Below are 17,496 nucleotides of genomic sequence, written 5' to 3'. Positions count from 1 at the left end.
GAACTGTTTATGCTTTCTTGTTTTCTTTTTTCTTCCCTAACTTTCCCTTGTGTCTGGTATTTTAAAATTCTAGTTCAAAGTTGGTTCAGTAGTTAGATACCTGCTGCTAAGCCCCAGGGACTGTTTAGTTCCGGGACTCTGGAAGGAGAGAACTGACTTCTGCAAGCTGCCCTCTGCCCTTAATGTGTGCACCATGAAATGTGGGTATGCATTGTGTGCATAAGTAATAAAATATTTCAAAACTTGTTCTCCCTGAGAAGGGCCAAGTGAAAATTTTGCTACTACTAGCATGTTTAAACATTCTTGGACTGCAGTTCATAACCATCAGCCCATTGAACTTTAATAGCTACAGGGTTTATTATATGTATGAGTGCTTTATCTCCGTGTACATCTGATGCCAGAAGAGGGCATCAGATCACATTGCAGGTGGTCATGAGCCACCATGTGGTTGCTGGGATTTGAACTCAGTCAGAACCTCTGGGAGAGCAGCCAGTGCTCTTAACCGCTGAGCCATCTCTCCAGCCCCTAATAGATACAAATTTAAATCTAGCTAGGGAATTCTGCCTAAGGATTTCCCAATATACCACATTGCAATGGGTTTTCTTTTGAAATGGAGAAATGTTTGCAATTTAATTTAAAATTAAGATGTTTGGGTGAAGGAGATGGCTCAGTGGTGACAGTGCTTGTGACCCGATTCCATCCCAAGGAATCATGGAGATGGCTGGATATGGTGGAACTCATCCGTAACCACAGCACAAGAGATGATAGGCAGACACACAGGAGAGTCACCTGGGAGCTTGCTGGCCAGACAGCTTGCAGAAACAAGAGACTGCCACAAGGTGGAAGGTGGGAGACTGGTAGGTTTGGTCCATTGCTATGTATTGGTAGAAGACTGGCCCTGGTTGCCCCCAGGAACTGGGAGATTCTCACTTCAACCCAAATGATGTTCTGTAACCTTGCTCCCCAAGTTATCCCTGATTGGTGAATAAAGATATCTGCAACCTGTAGCTGGGTGGAAGAGAGAGGCAGGGTCTGGGGGTCTGAGGCAGGAAGAAGAGAAGGTGGAGAGAGTAGACACTATGGGGTAGGTGAGTCATGAAAACTTGGCCACGAGGGATGGCTAATTGGAGTTAAGAGCTGCCCAGAGGGAACACGGCAAGTTACAGCTCAGAGTTATTAATGGGGAAGTAAATTTTAGTAGCTTAGAGGGTAGATATCCGCCCAGCTGTAGGACATTAAAGGCTTATTATAAATATAAAAGGTGTATGTCTTTTATCTGGGAACGGAATGATAAAAAGGGGGTAGAAGCCCTCGATTGAGATTAAATAATTAAAACAGTTGACAGTGCCCTAAAGTTATTTCTGACAGCACACATAATTCACATGCAAGTTAAGTATGTATGTTTAAAGACAGATAATTCACTTTTTTTTTAAACTGGCAAGTAATTCTATTTATTTAGAGGCTGAAAGATGGTTCGGTGGGCTGCTCTTGATTCCCAGTACACACGTCATGACTCAAACTGCAGCCCTGGCCAGAATCAAATGCCCTTTTTCTGACCTCTGTGGGCATCAGGCACACTAGTGGTACAGACATACATGCAGACAAAACACCCATATAGATAGATAAAAACCCACTTGTTGCAGTTTTGGAGGGTAAATGTATACTTAGACCAACCTGTCCTTGACTACAAAGTAACACAAGATTTCTATTCATGAGGTGAGGACCTGTAAGTGGTCCCAGCTCCTTTTGGAAGCAAATTCGTTGTTGACAACTATGCAGTATGTTTCAACACAAGCCCCTGGGAAACAATAAAACTCATTTCTTGGGACAAATTACTTTTAGTCATAATTCCCCAAAAATGTGTTTGGAAATCTAGGATCATACTAGGCTAGTTATTTAACAAATGGTCTGGTGGCTAAGTATACTTAGAAAGTCATGATTTCTCAGATCCTTTACTATGTCAACTGGGATCCTCCCAAGTGTCGTGTTTCTGTGGCACTGGAGACAGTCCAGGTCTCCAGCAAGCTCCTCAAGCTCTTCTTCCTCAGACTCCTCTTGCTCAGGAGACATCCTTGTCCGTCATCTTGTCTGTGGAGCACACAGCCACATAATTCAGCTTAACTTGGACTATGCCATAAACAGCATACACTGTCTTGGAGGGGTCATCTGGACTTTGTGAATATTGTTGAAATATTCTTGCCTAAGACTTTAAATTTGATCTCTCCTTGAGTATATATTTTTTTTCTTTTTTCTTTTTTTTTCGGAGCTGGGGACCGAACCCAGGGCCTTGTGCTTGCTAGGCAAGTGCTCTACCGCTGAGCTAAATCCCCAACCCCTCCTTGAGTATATTTTATGACAGTCTTTCCTTTTTTTTTTTTTTTTAAAGATCTATTCATTTATTTAATGTGAATACACTGTCGTTCTCTCCAGACCCACCAGAGGGCATCAGATCCCGTTACAGATGGTTGTGAGCCACTATGTAGTTGCTGGGAATTGAACCCAGGACCTCAGGAAGAGCAGTCAGTGCTCCTAAACCATGAGCTATTTTTCTAGCCTCTTGTGACAGTCTTTTCTAGAGTGTAGATTTCGTTATGTTTGCAAACAAAACAGTAATGGACAGAGACAACATTCACTCTATGAATATTCTTTATTGATAATCAGATAATGTAAAATAAAACGAGCTCAGAGGTAGTCATGGCCCCTCCCAAGCAAATGTTAAATCTTAGATAATCTGAGAATTTATTCATTTATTTTTCTGAGACAAGGTTTCTCTGTGTAGCCCTGGCTATCTTGGAACTCACTCTGTAGACCAGGGTGGTCTTGAACTCAAGAGATCTGTCTGCCTTTGCCTCTGGAGTGCTGGGATGAAAGGCGTGGGTCAACGCTGCCCCCACTCGATCTGAGCATCTTTAATAGCTATTGCTCCTGTGCTTTTAATACAAGAATCGCTTAGAGGGCTTGTAAAACAAAAACCAGCATGAAGCCTCTTGCAAAGAGCTATGGGTTGGCTTGTGAGCTAAACTATGATTAAATGGTCTGTGAGACACAGTCCAGTGTCTGCGTATTAGTGGTGTAAGTCTAGAACAAACTCGGTGTAGAATCTGTCATAGGCATCAAGAACACGATGTTCTTCACCTGATCCAGCATCACGCTCCCTTACCTGAGGTCACCAGGAAGGCAGAACTGAGCTCACAAACATCTCTAGGTGCCCCTCAGAATGAGATCAAACTCCTGTTGCAGTGGGAGAACAGGCATGCTGTGTATACTTTTCCTAGAAACAGATACGTCTCGTGACAGCAGCAGCTCATACCCTGGAGAGCAGAGCTGGTGTGCACCGTTTTAATGCAGGCAGAGTTCAAGTTTGAGAAACCTGGATTCTTTTTTTTTTTTTTTTTTTTTTTTTTTTTTTTTTTTTTGTGGTTCTTTTTTTCGGAGCTGGGGACCGAACCCAGGGCCTTGCGCTTCCTAGGTAAGCGCTCTACCGCTGAGCTAAATCCCCAGCCCCGAAACCTGGATTCTTTACAAGATAGGATTTTTCTGCATTGCCCTGGCTATCCTGGAACTCTGTAGGAAAGACTGCCCTTGAACTCACAGAGATCCACATGCCTCTGCCTCCCGAGTGCTGGGATTTTACCATCTCAGTTCAAAAGTGGCAAACATGTAAACTAGGCACTTTGTGAACATTTCCTTGGAAAGAAAGTGATTCTTGGTCACTGGCATCTCCATTTTCAGGTCTCCTTTAATTAGGTATACCTACCGCCTTCAAAATAGTTACCAACCCAAGTACTCCTGTGCTTTCTCTACCTGGCAGAGGGCAACAGAAGTCTTGAGGATCCGGGCCATAGAATAATTTCCTGGTCATGTTTTGTCTTGTGACCGGGAGTAGTTAATGGAGATTGAACCCAAGCCTTTGTATATGCTGAGTACTGTCACTGAGTCATACCCCCTCACCCTGTTTAAGTGATTTTACACTGGGTTTTGATACAGATTTGATTTTTTAAAAATTTATTTATTTTATGTATATGAGTACACTAGCTGTCTTCAGACACACCAGAAGAGGGCATCAGATCCCATTACAGATGGTTGTGAGCCACCATGTGGTTGCTGGGAATTGAACTCAGGTCCTCTGGAAGAGCCCTCACTGCTCTTAACTGCCCAACCATTTCTCCAGCCCCTTGATACAGATTTCTAATTTAAGTAATGTTACCTTAAGATGGACACAGTGGCCCAAGCCTATAGTAGCTACTCGGGTGGCTAAGGCAGGTAGATCCAAAGCCAGTTAAGATTACAGTGAGTTTCAAGCCCAGCCTACACAATTTAGTGAGGTGCTGTGTCTGAACAAAAAGTAACGAAGTAACAAAGTAAAGACTCTGGTTCAATGGCCTTGTGCAAAGCCCTGGGCCAGTCTCCCGTAAGACATGTGCACACGTAAGTTCTTCCAGTGACAAGTCTCCTGTTAGGCCCAAGAGCCAATTCAGCAAACAGCTCGTTTCCTTTCACGCAATCTTAGGAAAGGGTCAGTCAGAACTCAGAATACCCAGCTGATGGCAAACCAAGTTCTCTCCTACATATTTTATTGTTTTTGTTTTTCTAAGATGGGCCTCACTTGTAGTCCAGGCCAGCCTTGAACTGGGTCAATCTTGCCTCGGCCTCCCAAGAGCTGGGATAACAGGTGATCAGCCACCACACCTGGCTTAGTCTTATATACTTCAAATGTAACATACTCAGATCCCCTCCTGAACTATTAATATAAGTTAATGCTTGTTTAAATAAAATGATCAAGATATTCAGGCTATTTCCCAATTTAGAAGTGGTTAAAAAGCTATGCATACGATTGATAGACTAGGTTTGGCACCAAGAAAGGGCACCAGGATGCCCATATATCCCTTTAGAGTCTCAAGCCTTCATTGCCTGCTGAACACTGTGTGTCCTCACTTCCTGTGGAAAATGCACGGCACTCAGAAACCTGCACCTCGGAGTTGCAGCAGATTTTCCTGTTTGACATTTACCCTTTGAGATAGGGTCTGGCTGTGTAGCCCAGCTGGCCTAGCGCTAAGACATGCCCCTGCCTCTGCCTCCTGAGTGTTGGGATTAAAGGTGTGGGCCACCATGCCCAGCTTTCTCTTCTTAGGCTGTGCTAGAAAAAAGTTACTTTCACGGGGGACACTTCTACTCGGAATTGATTATCTGGTCTGGAAGGCAGTGCGGGTGCTGGTTAACAGCCAGCTATGCCTTTCCCACCAGCCTTGTAGTGAGCTCACTCGCAGTTGTCTTTGGACTGTTTTTTTGATGCAACATGAAAAGTGTGTGTGTGTGTGTGTGTGTGTGTGTGTGTGTGTGTGTGTGTGTGTAGCCGAATGTTGCCAAACATAAAACTTATATGGAGTTCTGGAAGGTTTGTAGTTTCTCAAGTAGATCCTGGTTGGTGTGAAAGAGCTCATGGCGTACTAGAGAAGGTCAGCATGGAGTAGTTCCACACCGCAGTGCTGTAAACTCACTGGTTAGGACCAGCTTCTTTGAACTCGACCGCCTGGAACTCCATGGGCTTCCGGTTGAAGTCGGTACTGGAATCTTCTCTTTAACAATTTATTCTAAGTATGAATACATTGTTGCTGTCTTCACACACAGCAGGAGAGGGCCTCGGATCCCATTACAGATGGTTGTGAGCTTCTATGTGGTGACTGGGATTTGAACTCAGGACCTCTGGAAGAGCAGTCAGTGCTCTTAACCCTCATGGAATGGAGTTTTATTGAGCAGGAAGTGGCACAATCAGAATGGCATCCAGACCTGGAATTTCGAGCACTGTGTTGTGTTTAGGGAGCGGGAGGGCTTTGGGCAGTCCAACTCCCCAGATGCTGGTGGATGATGGACTTGGCAAAGGTACCCGTGAGTAGCAGCTGGGTCAGCAGTGAGGGGGTGCTAACTGGCCTGGAGAGGTTGGCAAGGATCAGTAGAGCAGCTTTCAGTGACTGAATATGGGAAGCGAACAGCCTCTCAACTGTCAACAGGGTGAGTCCATGTTCCTATGTGTTGTATTGAGGTGGGCGTGTCTGGCGAGCAGCTGCCTCTGAGGCTCAGGCAAGAGACTAGGGTTACACAGGAGGGGCCATCTTCATAGGACCGTGGCATCAGATGCAGGGAGGCAAGGACAATGGCACAGGAGACAGAGGCCACGTCATCTGTTGGGCTCTGCAGCCACATCAGACACGTTTGCCCACTTTCTGTCATTCGTCCTTAGAACGTTGGCAAGAGTAAATGTTCTTAGTTCTGCTATCTAGAAATTCCTTCCTTTGGGGAGAACCACTTATGTGCAGTATCAGCTCTCTACAGATAACCCTCAGGAAGGGTCGTCCGCAGCAGGCAATCAGAAAGTGTCTGGTTTTGATCCACGTGGCTCTCCGTACACAAATTGTTTTTCTTATAGGGATGTGTCTGTTCGGCTTCTGAACTTTCTTACAGTGTTTGGGACTCCTTTGGGATGGAGTTTCCATGGGCAGCATTTGCTAGGCAGTGACTCCATTTTATCCAGACTGAAGAATGATTTTGTAGTTACAGGTTGCTCTAGGCCAGGTTTGGAGACATCCGGCTTTCTTCTTAAGGAGAACAGTGGAGTCCATCCTACTGTAGTCGCACAAGAGGGAGAGTTGCCATAACCTGGGGTAACCGATCCCCGATTCCACGGGGTCACGGGGGTTGAGTTTCACATTTTGCTTTATTTGAAAAATATGTGCAAAAGAGTCACGAAAAATACAAACAAACTAGGCTTTGTTGCAGCAGAGTGGCTTGGCTTTAATTTGTACAGAGGAATCATTGGGCACGAAGGATTTGATACGGAGACGGAATCTGGCTGCCATCGCAACGGGAGGTGAAAATCCTTTTTAAGAGCACTGAAGGGCTGGGATTTCGATGGAATTGTAAGCTTCGTGAGGTGTGAGTCATGTCCAGGGACTGTAACCTGAGAAGGAACAAGAAACAGTTACTCGAGTGATTTCAGATTCATGTGGGGTCAAGACACGAAGATCTGAAGGCAGATCTCCACCCCTCGGGCTCAGCTTTTGAGACGTGCGTGGGTAGCTTGAGAGCGTGCCAGACCCCCGGGGCCAGCGCCCAAAAAGTTGCCAGTGTCTCCTGAAGTAGACCACAGGTGTCAATGCTGCTACCAAGAATTAAAAAATGAAGTAAGCTCAGAGACCGGTTCAGCATGTGCTGAATAAAGGACTGAACAGAGGAAGGAGCGACTGATTCCTCCAGTCATTTTCAGTGGGTCGGGGTAAAGAAGCCTAGAGCATCCTTACTGGATATCAAGATTGTACGTAGATTCTTTCTCCAATTTCCTCCTATTCTCCTTGCCACTGACCTCAGGTGTACAACTCCATGTCACTCCCCGCCCGTCCTTTTTTTAAAAAACAAAACCAAAAACCACGCAGGGGTGCGGTTTTTTCGTTATTGTTCTTTTGCCTGCACAGGTCTACCACTTGCCTGCAGGGCTTACAAAGACCAGAAGAGGGCAGCAGATCTCCCAGATCTCCCTTTCCTGCATGGCCGGTTGTGAGCTGCTCTGTGGGCTTTGTGGGTTCCGGGACTTCAACCCAGGTCTTCCGAGTCCCTCTACGCTTTCTTTTAAGAAGCTCAATTGTTTTAAAAACTACTTTTTTTCTTGTGAATCTTCAGGTAGACGGTGATTTGTTTGTGTTTTGAGGCCCTCGCTGGCTTAGAAATAGACCGGGTTGACCTCAAACTGAATCCACCTGCCTCTGGGCAGTGCTGACCTTAAGGGCTTCCTTTTGAGTGCTTTATATATTTCTAGAAATTAATCTCTTAGTAGAGAAGCCATTTGCAAACCTTTTCTCCCAGTTCTGAAGATTCAGGGACTACTTGCTGTCCCTTTGCCCTACTTCTTAGTTTCTCTTTGTCTATCTTAATTTTTGTGCCTTTGGGGCCCTATCTAAAAAAAAAAATCACCACTTGACATAGATGCCTTGAACTGTTTCCCAAGTACGCGCGCGCGCGCGCGCACACACACACACACACACACACACACACACACACACACACACACACACATACACACGTTTTTGTGAAGCGTGCTTTTTTTTTTTTTTTTTTTTTTTTGTGGGATCAGCAGGCATTGACTGTCGATGACGTGGGTAGGTAGCATGGTTATCCTGGTGATATCGACTCTTCTGGTCGATGGGGTGCTTGTCCTTTCAGTGTGTTCTCCGTAATTGCGTTTACTTGTGGTTAGTAAGCTCCTTTTCTTGAGGCAGGGGCTCAGAGCTGGCCTGAAGCTCTGCTTCTCTAGCGAGGGGGTTGAAAACACGCGCCTCCGTACCTGGCTTACAATTTTTATTGCAAGGACCTGTTGGTCAATTTCTAATCATCTCGTTTTTTTTGTAGCTATAGTGAATGGGATTTTTTTTCTTAATTTTTTTTTCACCAAGTTTATTTCTGATGTATATGCATGCTACCCACCCCATATTGATTTTTTTTTTCATCCTGGAACTTTCTGTACCTCATTTGTAAGTGTCAGCTGCTCTTTGATGAAAGTTATAATTTTTTCCTAAGCACAAAACCCATGACATCTGTAAAGATAATTAACTTTTTACTTTCCAATTTTATGCCTATTATTTTCTTGCCTAATTGCCCTTGCTAAGACCTCTGTATTTGCCATTCCTGACTTGAGAATAAATGTTTTAGTCTTTCCCCCATTCTATATGGCACTTCCTGTGAGCCTTTCACATACAGAGTTTGCTACACACACACACACACACACACACACACACACCTTATACCTAGGAGAAGCTGAAATCTTCTGCATCTGCGGCTGTGGCTGGGGACAGTGAGTGGTAGGTCTGGAGGCACTCGGTAGCTTTGTTTCTGGAGCATAGGGACCCAGCTGTCACCACCTGTCTAAGCTCCTGATTGGCAGGTGCGCTGAGTCTGTGGACTGAGGAGCTGGCTCTCTACAGTGCCAATACTGTGGCCGACAGGGGCTTCCCTAGATCTTATGGGGCAGAGCCAGGGGGCAGCTGGGCTTGTGGCATGGTAGCTACTGGACTGGGGGGGTGGGAATCTGTTTTCTCTTCAGTGAAACCAAGGCCCCAGCCAGAGTCCAGGTTGGCTACCAGCTCTCAAGATGGTGTTTGGCAGTGGCTATGGGATGGCAAGAAAAAGGGACGAGCTTCTTAGGAACAGAAAGTCACTTCCAGGAGAGCTCTCTGGATTGGATTTAAAGCTTGTGATTTCTCATTCCTGGTCCCCTGCAACACTGCTGCTTGCTGGCACCTCCCTACTGCCCACAGTTCCCCAGCAGGTCTGGGTGCCAGCACCGTGCTGGCACTCCCCTCTTTCCTCTGGGGTCATTTCCAGCCACTCCTTTGCCCGTCTTTTCATTCATTCCTACCATATGGTGTCTGTTTTGCTGCCCTGACTTCTCTGACAGGGCTACATGCAAGGCACCTTAACTTACATTCTTTCTCCTGGTCTGACTGATAAGGTTACTGTGTTCATTAGAATCGCCGTCTTGAGCTGGCGGGATGGACCAGTGAGTGAGAGCACCTGCCCAACATCCCCAACAACATGATTCAGTCTCTGGAATGAGACTGCCAGAGCTGTTTACTGACCTCAGCAAGTGTGCTCTAGCACACATATACAGAGCTGGAAAACATAGTCCTTGGCTTCTAAGAATTATCTGCCAGTTAGGAAAACGCATGCTTTCCCCTTCTACGACAAGGTTTCTCTGTGTAGCTCTGGCTGCCTTGGAACTTGCTCTGTAGGACCAGGCTGGCCTTGAACTCAGATCCAGGCGGATCTCTTCCTCTGGAGTGCTGGCATCAAAGGTATGCACCACAACGGCAAGGCTATATGTGATCTTCCCCCGTTGGCTTGTTTCTGTCTTCCACTGCTCTCCTATTGCAGGTCTGATGTTAACCTTTCCTTCTGCCTTGCTGTCCCCATGGTTAGAGTTTGCACTTAGCGTTAGCCCTCCTAGGTGAGCACTGGGCATTCTATATAACACCAGGCCCCACTCACATTTATCACGTAGGACCCAGGCAAGAGAAGCAGGTAATACTCTCCAAGCTTGTTGGTTCTGAACGGGCAGATATGTTTTCTGTCTTGGGCTTCCACAATTACATTCGGCAATGGATTTCCACTCTGATCAAACACTTGACCCTTTACACCTGCAAGGCAAAAAGAAAATTACATATAAATGCCATGGTTTGAGTCAGTGAGATGGCTGAGGGAGAGTGCTAGGTGGAAAAGCCTGAAGACCTAAGTTCGATCCTTGGAGCCCAGAGTGGAAGATTCCCTAAAAGCTGACTGCTGACCTCCACATGTGCCCTGGAACAACAACAATACGGTTGAAAAGATTTAAAGTAAATAACACATCTTATGGCATATGAAAGACATTTCCTTTAATGATTTGAGAAACACATCCCTAGTACTTGTTATCTGTCTTAACAGTGCTCAAGAAAGGAAGGTAATTTTGATGCCTGTAAATCGCAGTTGAGCTACAAGCTGGATTTATAGCTTAAATTGCTGGTTATTGGCTATTCAGTGTATAGCACTTATTATCAAAATGGGAGATCAGAAATGACAATAACCCATCCTTGCTGTGTCCAGGTTGCTTCCTCCCCCCCACCCCCCGGAGCTGAGGACTGAACCCAGGGCCTTGCAAGCGCTCTACCACTGAGCTAAATCCCCAACCCCCAGGTTGCTTTTTTAATCATCAAACTGTACAGACATACAATGGTGGGGAATTCCTTAGAACCCCAACCGAAAACCATTAACTTCCTAGACAGTCGTCAACATATAAGGACTTCAAAGGTTTGTCTTCGCACCAGGCAAACTAAGTGGGAAGCAAAATGTTAACAGCGGTGTTGCTTGTCTTGTTATTAAGTAAGATTAGCCAACGTTAGGGTTGGGGATTTAGCTCAGTGGTAGAGTGCTTGCCTAGCAAGTGCAAGGCCCTGGGTTCAGTCCCCAGCTCCGAAAAAAAAAAAAAAAAGATTAGCCAACGTTTATTGAGCAATTAATATGTTCCAGGCTGTATACTGAGGGCTTTGGGTGCATGTTCTCAATGAATCCTTACACCAACTCTGCAAGATGACAATGTTATCAGAGCCTCACAGGGCTGAGGTGGCACTAAGTAGTAGAATTACTGTTTAGCATTGAGCACCATACACATAGGTCTGGGTTCAATCCCCAAGACATCAAAACAAAACAAAACATTGCAAATGTGAAGAGTAAGGCTTTGGGTGATTAAAGTAACTTTCTTCTCTTTTTTTGATGGTTCAAAGGATCAAATCCATCCCTTAAATAACCTCCTTAATTTTATAGCCAACTACATAGCCAGATATGAGATCCACAGCAATCTCTGGAATCCACACTAAAGCCTGTGTTAGACTTGCCAACCTCAAGACTTCAGTGTTCACAATGCCAGGGATCGAACCTAGGACTTCCCACATCCCGGGGAAATTCCCTCCCCTGACTACACCAGCCACAATTCCAGTTTGTTCCCTCCAGTGACAAATCGGATTATCTGAAGGTGACGTCACTTATGCCTAACGGCATGAATGAAAAAACAAAATAAAACCCAATGGTAACAATCTCCAAATAGCTACACTCAGCCACTGTTTGTCATGAAAGAAAAACGCCAGGAAAACAATAAACAGTGTCCTCTAAAAAAGACAGAGAGGAAAAATGAAGGGTTTCATATTAGCAACAAAGTAGCTTTATCTCAAGTATGAAGTGGCTCCCTGACCTATGTGCCCCCCCTTTCTGGTTCACTTCCTCCCTCAGCTGGCGAGGAGTGGGTTATAAAGGCCATCTTTCCTCTCCATTTTATCTATGGAGGCCAACTCTGCAAACACATCTTCCTGACGTTTTTTCCCCTCTCCTTTTGTCTTTCTCATCCAAGTCTCACTTATATTTGTCCTTACACGTATTCAGGGTGCTGAAGTCAGGCACTGAAAAGAGACCACTAGATCCAAAGGTTCAGAAAGAGCTGCTGTAGCAGGAGAGGGAACGGCCAACATTGGGGGGGAAACACCAGCTAGTAAGCAAAGACGGTGAAACTCTCGTCTCAGTCGGAAGGTGCAACCCTCCCTCGGAGATACACTGAACGCTCCGTGGGAAAAAAATGGAGCGTTTTTTGGTCACCATTCAGAGTGGGAGCCAGGGCAGGCCCCCTGAAGAATTCTCCTTCAAACTTGATGACCACACGGTACCCTGTTCTGGATCTGATTGAAAGATCTCCCTCTTGGCCCAATTGGAATCTGGAGCTCAGTCCCTTCCCAGTTTCTTAGGGCCAGGTGAGGGCGGTGAGCCTTTCCTCAGCCTCTAGGCTCAGATCTGCCTTAGAGTCCAGGGAGGCTGGGGCAGCAGCTGTTGTCATAGCGTGCAGCTTCCCAGAGTTGAGACAAGCTAGCTGGGCCTCGGAATCTAAAGATAGTCTTTCCCAGCCCAAGAGAGTACATCCTGGAACACAGCCATGGATACTACAGAGCCCAAGTTTAGAGTGAACTCCTCTGTGAATCCCACCAGCCCCTCTGGAGCCACAGAACCGGCTGCTGTGTAGCAGGGTGGGTCTTTTACTCTGCCTTTTTATCACACAGAAGTCTAATGCTTTCTTTCAAAAGGACACCGGCCTAACAGCTAGGTGCTAACACCGGCTCCTGTCCTCCAGACCAGACCCTGTGCTGTCCTGGAGGTTTCTCTTTCCCACATAGGGCAGGTCTGAGACTTCCAGAGGAGTCACCATCAGACACACAAGTCTAGCACGTGGTGAACTGTTACCAGTGAATGCCCAGTGTGGCAGAGACCAGGGAATGCCATCACAGGAGTGTTCGCCTTCTCACCTAAAGACAGAAGTCCTCTCTGAAGACGGACAGGGCACTAATGTGGAGGAGAGTTTCTATTAAGTAGTAACACCCACATTGATATTTTGAAATAGTTTCATTTTTTAAGTCAGAAAAATATTCCCACCTTAAGCCACAAGGGGGCAGGATTGGCGTGCTAATAAATCTACCGTTAAATGAGTTTACATCAGATTACAGGGACAGGCAGATGGAAAGATGTTCCTGATACAGCCTAATTAAATGGATATGGCCTAATTAAATTCAATGCACTGATGCTAACAATATTTATGCTATTATGTCTTACTTATTATTACTATTATTTCTTACTTATGCTATTGTTTGCCAGCCCGCACAGCTTCCACATACTCAAACCCAAGTAAACCTGGCATGCAAAACCGGCCCTGATTCAGCGCTTTGAGGATCATCGAGACGGCTACATTAAAAGATGACGAAGAGGGCGGCACGTCCTTGATGACAGTAATGAAGGGTGAACTTCACAAAAGAATTCAGAGTTAACTCACTAAAGGATCAGTATCGGGAGAGCTATGATGGAAAGGTTAAATTAGTCCAGGACTCACAGGGAAAGGCCAGCGGAAACCGAAATGTTAGAATAACAGCCGAGGACCCAGCACAGTGATTACATAAGGGGGAGGGGGAGAGCCGATGATTTGTTTATAAAGTTATGAAGGTGCCAGCAACCACTTGGTTTTCTTTTCAAATTTTCCCATTTGCTTATTTATTGATGTATTTGTTGTCTTGAGGAGGCATCCGTGCTCTATGGCGTAAGAGTTTGGAGGTCAGAGGATAGTTTGCAGGAGTCAGTCTGTCCTTCCACCCTGTGTGCTCCCTGGATGAACTCAGGTCACCGGGTTTGGCGCAGGCGCCTTTACCTGCAGTGCCCTGTAGGGGGCTCCAACTAGGCTTCTAATTGGAGATATTGCAAGAGTACGTCCGGTTTTTCCTGATCTTTTGCCAGATTTACATATCATTCAATACATCAAATTGGAGGCACCCTGGGCTTTTACACCCTCAAATCAAGTGAACACGAATCATCCTCTCTTATGAACAGCTGGGCACAGCGTCTCTCACATGCCATAGATAATACACAGAGACTTCAAAGCCTTCGTCCCGGCATAGAAAACGAGGCCCAGCCGCAAGCCCCCAGAGGTTTGGTCTATGCTCGACCCACAGGTTCTACCCACACCGTGTGAGCTTAGGAGAAGTGAGAGGACACAAACCTAGGTGCACCTGTTTTATGTACTCGATCAAAGAGGCTTTGTTATCATTCCAAAAGAACGGTAGCTTCTCCTCCCGAGGGTATTTACAGCAGGACAGCTCCAGGGTGATTTCAAAGCACTGGGCCCAGATGTAGTTGTAATCTTGCATTCCCCCTGCAAAGCAAGCACATCTCATTTTTGTTAAGGACCAATGGTGGAGGGGAGCCAAGCATCGCATGCCCGGGAAATGTGTGAATGAGCCAGTCAGGAGAAAGTACTTGGAAGTGGGAAAAGAGGCATTGACTATACACATCACCTTGGACTTCACACCTCGTCACGTGACCAGGCAGACACAAAGAGTCCCATGAGGTAGCTGGGGCAGAGCTGACTGAAACTCAGTTAAACACCAAAATTGAGTGAGAGATGGGAAGGACTGCCCCCAACCCTTTTGAAAGTACTAAGGGTGTGGCTGGAAGGTAGAGGTCACATTTTACATGGATACAGGCTATTTCTGAGAAGAGGGTTGGGGGAGGACTGGAGACAGTAAATGGAGCACTCATGTTCTCAAAAACATTTTAAGTTGAATATATTGCGAAAAGGAAAAGACAGTTTATTGACTATACCACAGAAAGGTAGAGGGATGAACCAGACAGCAGAATGAGATTATTCTTAAAAGTATTTCTGCAGGGGTGGAAAGATGGATACTGGTACTTTCACAGAAAACTTGAGTTCGGTTCCCAGCGCCCGCACCAGTTGGCTCAAAATCACCTATAACTCTGAGGGTCTGAGGGATTGGACCCCTCGTTCTGGCCTTCCGCACACATGTGGCATAGACTCACACAAACCTCCACACATACACATAAAAAACAAAACCAAACAAAACTAGGAACACTGGTTATCACCTCTCTTTAGGGCAGCAGCTGTAGATATTAAGTCACACAGGTCTAGGGACACTTTCTCATGAGTAGCAAAGAGCAGGGCACAGCCATCTTGCAGGAGCCCTTGTGGCTTTGGCCTTCTTTATGACCAGATGTGTCTGAGGCTCAGAGGAAGGACGCTGCTGGTTCTATGAAGGCTCAGACGCAGGGATGTGTGGCTTCCGGCTGCCATTGCTCACGTGTACCATATAATTCTTTGACATTAGGAGACCCTAATTTCAAAGGGTTGTAATTACTTCGTATTTTATAAGGCATGAAATTTCATATGTGACATCTCTGGATTTATGTGTCCTAAATTTTCATGTCTGAAAAAACGTGAATTTAACTGAGAGGATTTTACTTCCTGGTGGTATGTTACATTTTAGACGAATGGCATCTTAGTTTTGATTAAATGCAGTCCCTCCTCCTCCTCTTCTCTTTCTGTGCCGTTCTGAGCTCAAGCCAGAATCTCATACTAGTTCTGTGGTGCACCACCGAGCCACACCATCAGCCCTATAGTAACTTTGAAGGAGGTAGATTTTACCTTGTTACACTCAGCACCTGGTCTGGTTTTAACAGGAAATGTCCTTCTGTAGGCTCACGTGTCTGAGCACTTGGTCCTTGGCTGCTCCCGGCAGAAGCAGGGCCACAGTGACAGGGCTAGTGGGTGGCATCTGACCCCGGAATCCCAGTGGCCTCTGTTTCCTGATCTGCCAAGGCCCCACCTCTGCCTCTATCGTGCAAGTGTCAGGTAAATGATGTCTCTGTCCCAGCAAGGACAGCAGTAACCAGTACAGCATCCGCCCCAGAGAATACATGTGTTCTCAGTCCCAACAGGCATGGGAGAAGTTTAAGTCCAACGAAATGCTCAAGGGGTAGAGAGATGGCTCAGGGTGTAAGAGCACTGGCTGCAGTTACAGAGGACCCGGGACCTAGCACCCACATGGCGGCTCACACCCCCCTGTAATTCCAGCGTCAGGGGAGCTGACTCCCTCCTCCAGCTTCTGTGGCATAGCACACATGTGGTTTGCAGACGTACACACAGGCAAAAAACACATATACATAAAATGAAAAAAATAAATAAAAATCCACGAAGAAAATGTTGAAATGTTAAATAATATATATAGACCTAGATTCTAGTGACAAAGATTTTTTTTTTGGGGGGAGGGGTGGCTGCAGAGATGGCTCAGTGGTGAAGAGCACTGACTGCTCTTCCAGAGGTCCTGAGTTCAAATCCCAGCAACCACATGGTGGCTCACAACCATCTGTAATGAGATCTGATGCCCTCTTCTGGTGTGTCTGAAGACAGCGACAGTGTACATAAAATAATACACAATATAAATAAGTATTTTTAAAAGAGATTTTCTTTTTTCCTCTCTTTCTTTTTCTTTTTTCTTTTTTTTTCGGAGCTGGGGACCGAACCCAGGGCTTTGCACTTGCTAGGCAAGGGCTCTTCCACTGAGCTAAATCCCCAACCCCCCTTTTCCTCTCTTTTAACACTATGGATTTTGTATTTATCTCTGAACACACACACACACACACACACACACACACACACACACACACACACCCTTAAAAATAACTTGAAACTTTGGGAATTTCCACACATCTGGATTTCTGTCTTGGCCGTTACGGAGGACCATGAAGGACACTTGTGCCAGGAAACAGAGGGTCCTTTGTAGTGACGAAGATGGAGGAGTGGGGCTGTGCTAGAGACCTGAGGTGAGTGGGAGCAGGTCAAGAACAGCGAGTGGATTTTATGGTGCCTCCGTGTCTAGCTGGGCTCACTGCCTGGACGCCATCAACTGTGGTCTACGCTTATTTACCTCATCTGGAAAATTGGCCGTGGGCCACCCAGACACAAAAGTACCAGTTTGTGCTAGATCACTAGACAGCCCATGCACCCAGAGTGACAGCTGGCGAAGGCGCCTGTGGAAGCGGCCTGTGTGCAGAGATGCAGGCTGCAGCTTGCTGTCAGCGGGCTGGGTCCGCTAGCCTGGGAGGGAAGACTGCTCACCTCTAGCACGAGGTCATTTCCCTTGCCCTTTCTCCCTCAGCCCCTCCTCATGGGTTTTAGTTTCCAGACGAGTGATGGTTTCTATATACCCCTGGGCTTCTGTTGACAGTACTTGTTCCATTAAGAGTGAGCTAAGCCTTATGGTGTAGGTCTGTCTGTAATCCCAGCTACTAGGGAGGCTATGGTAGGAGAATGGAAGGTTCAAAGCCAGCCTGGGCAATTTAGTAAGCCCCTGTTTCAAAAGAAAAGTAAAAAGAAGGCTGGGGATAACCCAACAACAAAACACTTGCCTAAAAGGTGCAAAGCCCTAGATTCAATCCCTAGTATGGCCAGCAAGAGGAAATGATAGTATATATAGTTCAGTGGTCTGCCACTGAATATCCCTCCTCCTGGGTGAGCTTTCTCCCTACACCGTCAGCCCTCCTCTGCCTGGCCATCCTACTCAAGGGTGGGAAACCAGAACGCCTTCCTTTGGTTCTGCCTGA

The 17,496-nt window shown here is 46.1% G+C and overlaps 1 protein-coding gene across 3 annotated transcripts in view; it reads right to left on the bottom strand.

Annotated features, from left to right (window-relative positions):
- Nucleotides 1-2,627: 2,627 nt before the first annotated feature.
- Cpm (carboxypeptidase M) overlaps nucleotides 2,628-17,496 on the bottom strand; it is a 60,524-nt gene continuing 45,655 nt past the window's right edge. Inside the window, exons 7-10 of one of the 3 annotated variants that reach the window (XR_015624047.1) lie at nucleotides 14,099-14,251; nucleotides 10,033-10,181; nucleotides 3,511-6,955; nucleotides 2,629-3,435 (exon numbers count right to left, since the gene is read on the bottom strand). Coding sequence is in view for 2 of the 3 variants with exons in the window: in NM_001108098.1 (NP_001101568.1) it covers nucleotides 6,713-6,955; nucleotides 10,033-10,181; nucleotides 14,099-14,251 (545 nt within the window). In the remaining variant the exon portion in view is untranslated. Of the gene's footprint in view, nucleotides 6,956-10,032; nucleotides 10,182-14,098; nucleotides 14,252-17,496 lie in introns of all 3 variants that reach the window. The other 2 variants (NM_001108098.1, XM_087557257.1) reach the window with 2 other exon arrangements.

Source organism: Rattus norvegicus, chromosome 7, assembly GCF_021556685.1.
Source record: "Rattus norvegicus strain SHRSP/BbbUtx chromosome 7, alternate assembly SHRSP_T2T, whole genome shotgun sequence".
In the NCBI taxonomy this organism is placed as follows: domain Eukaryota; kingdom Metazoa; phylum Chordata; class Mammalia; order Rodentia; family Muridae; genus Rattus; species Rattus norvegicus.
Note: the sequence above shows the minus strand (reverse complement) of the source record. Positions and strands in the feature narration are given on the sequence as shown.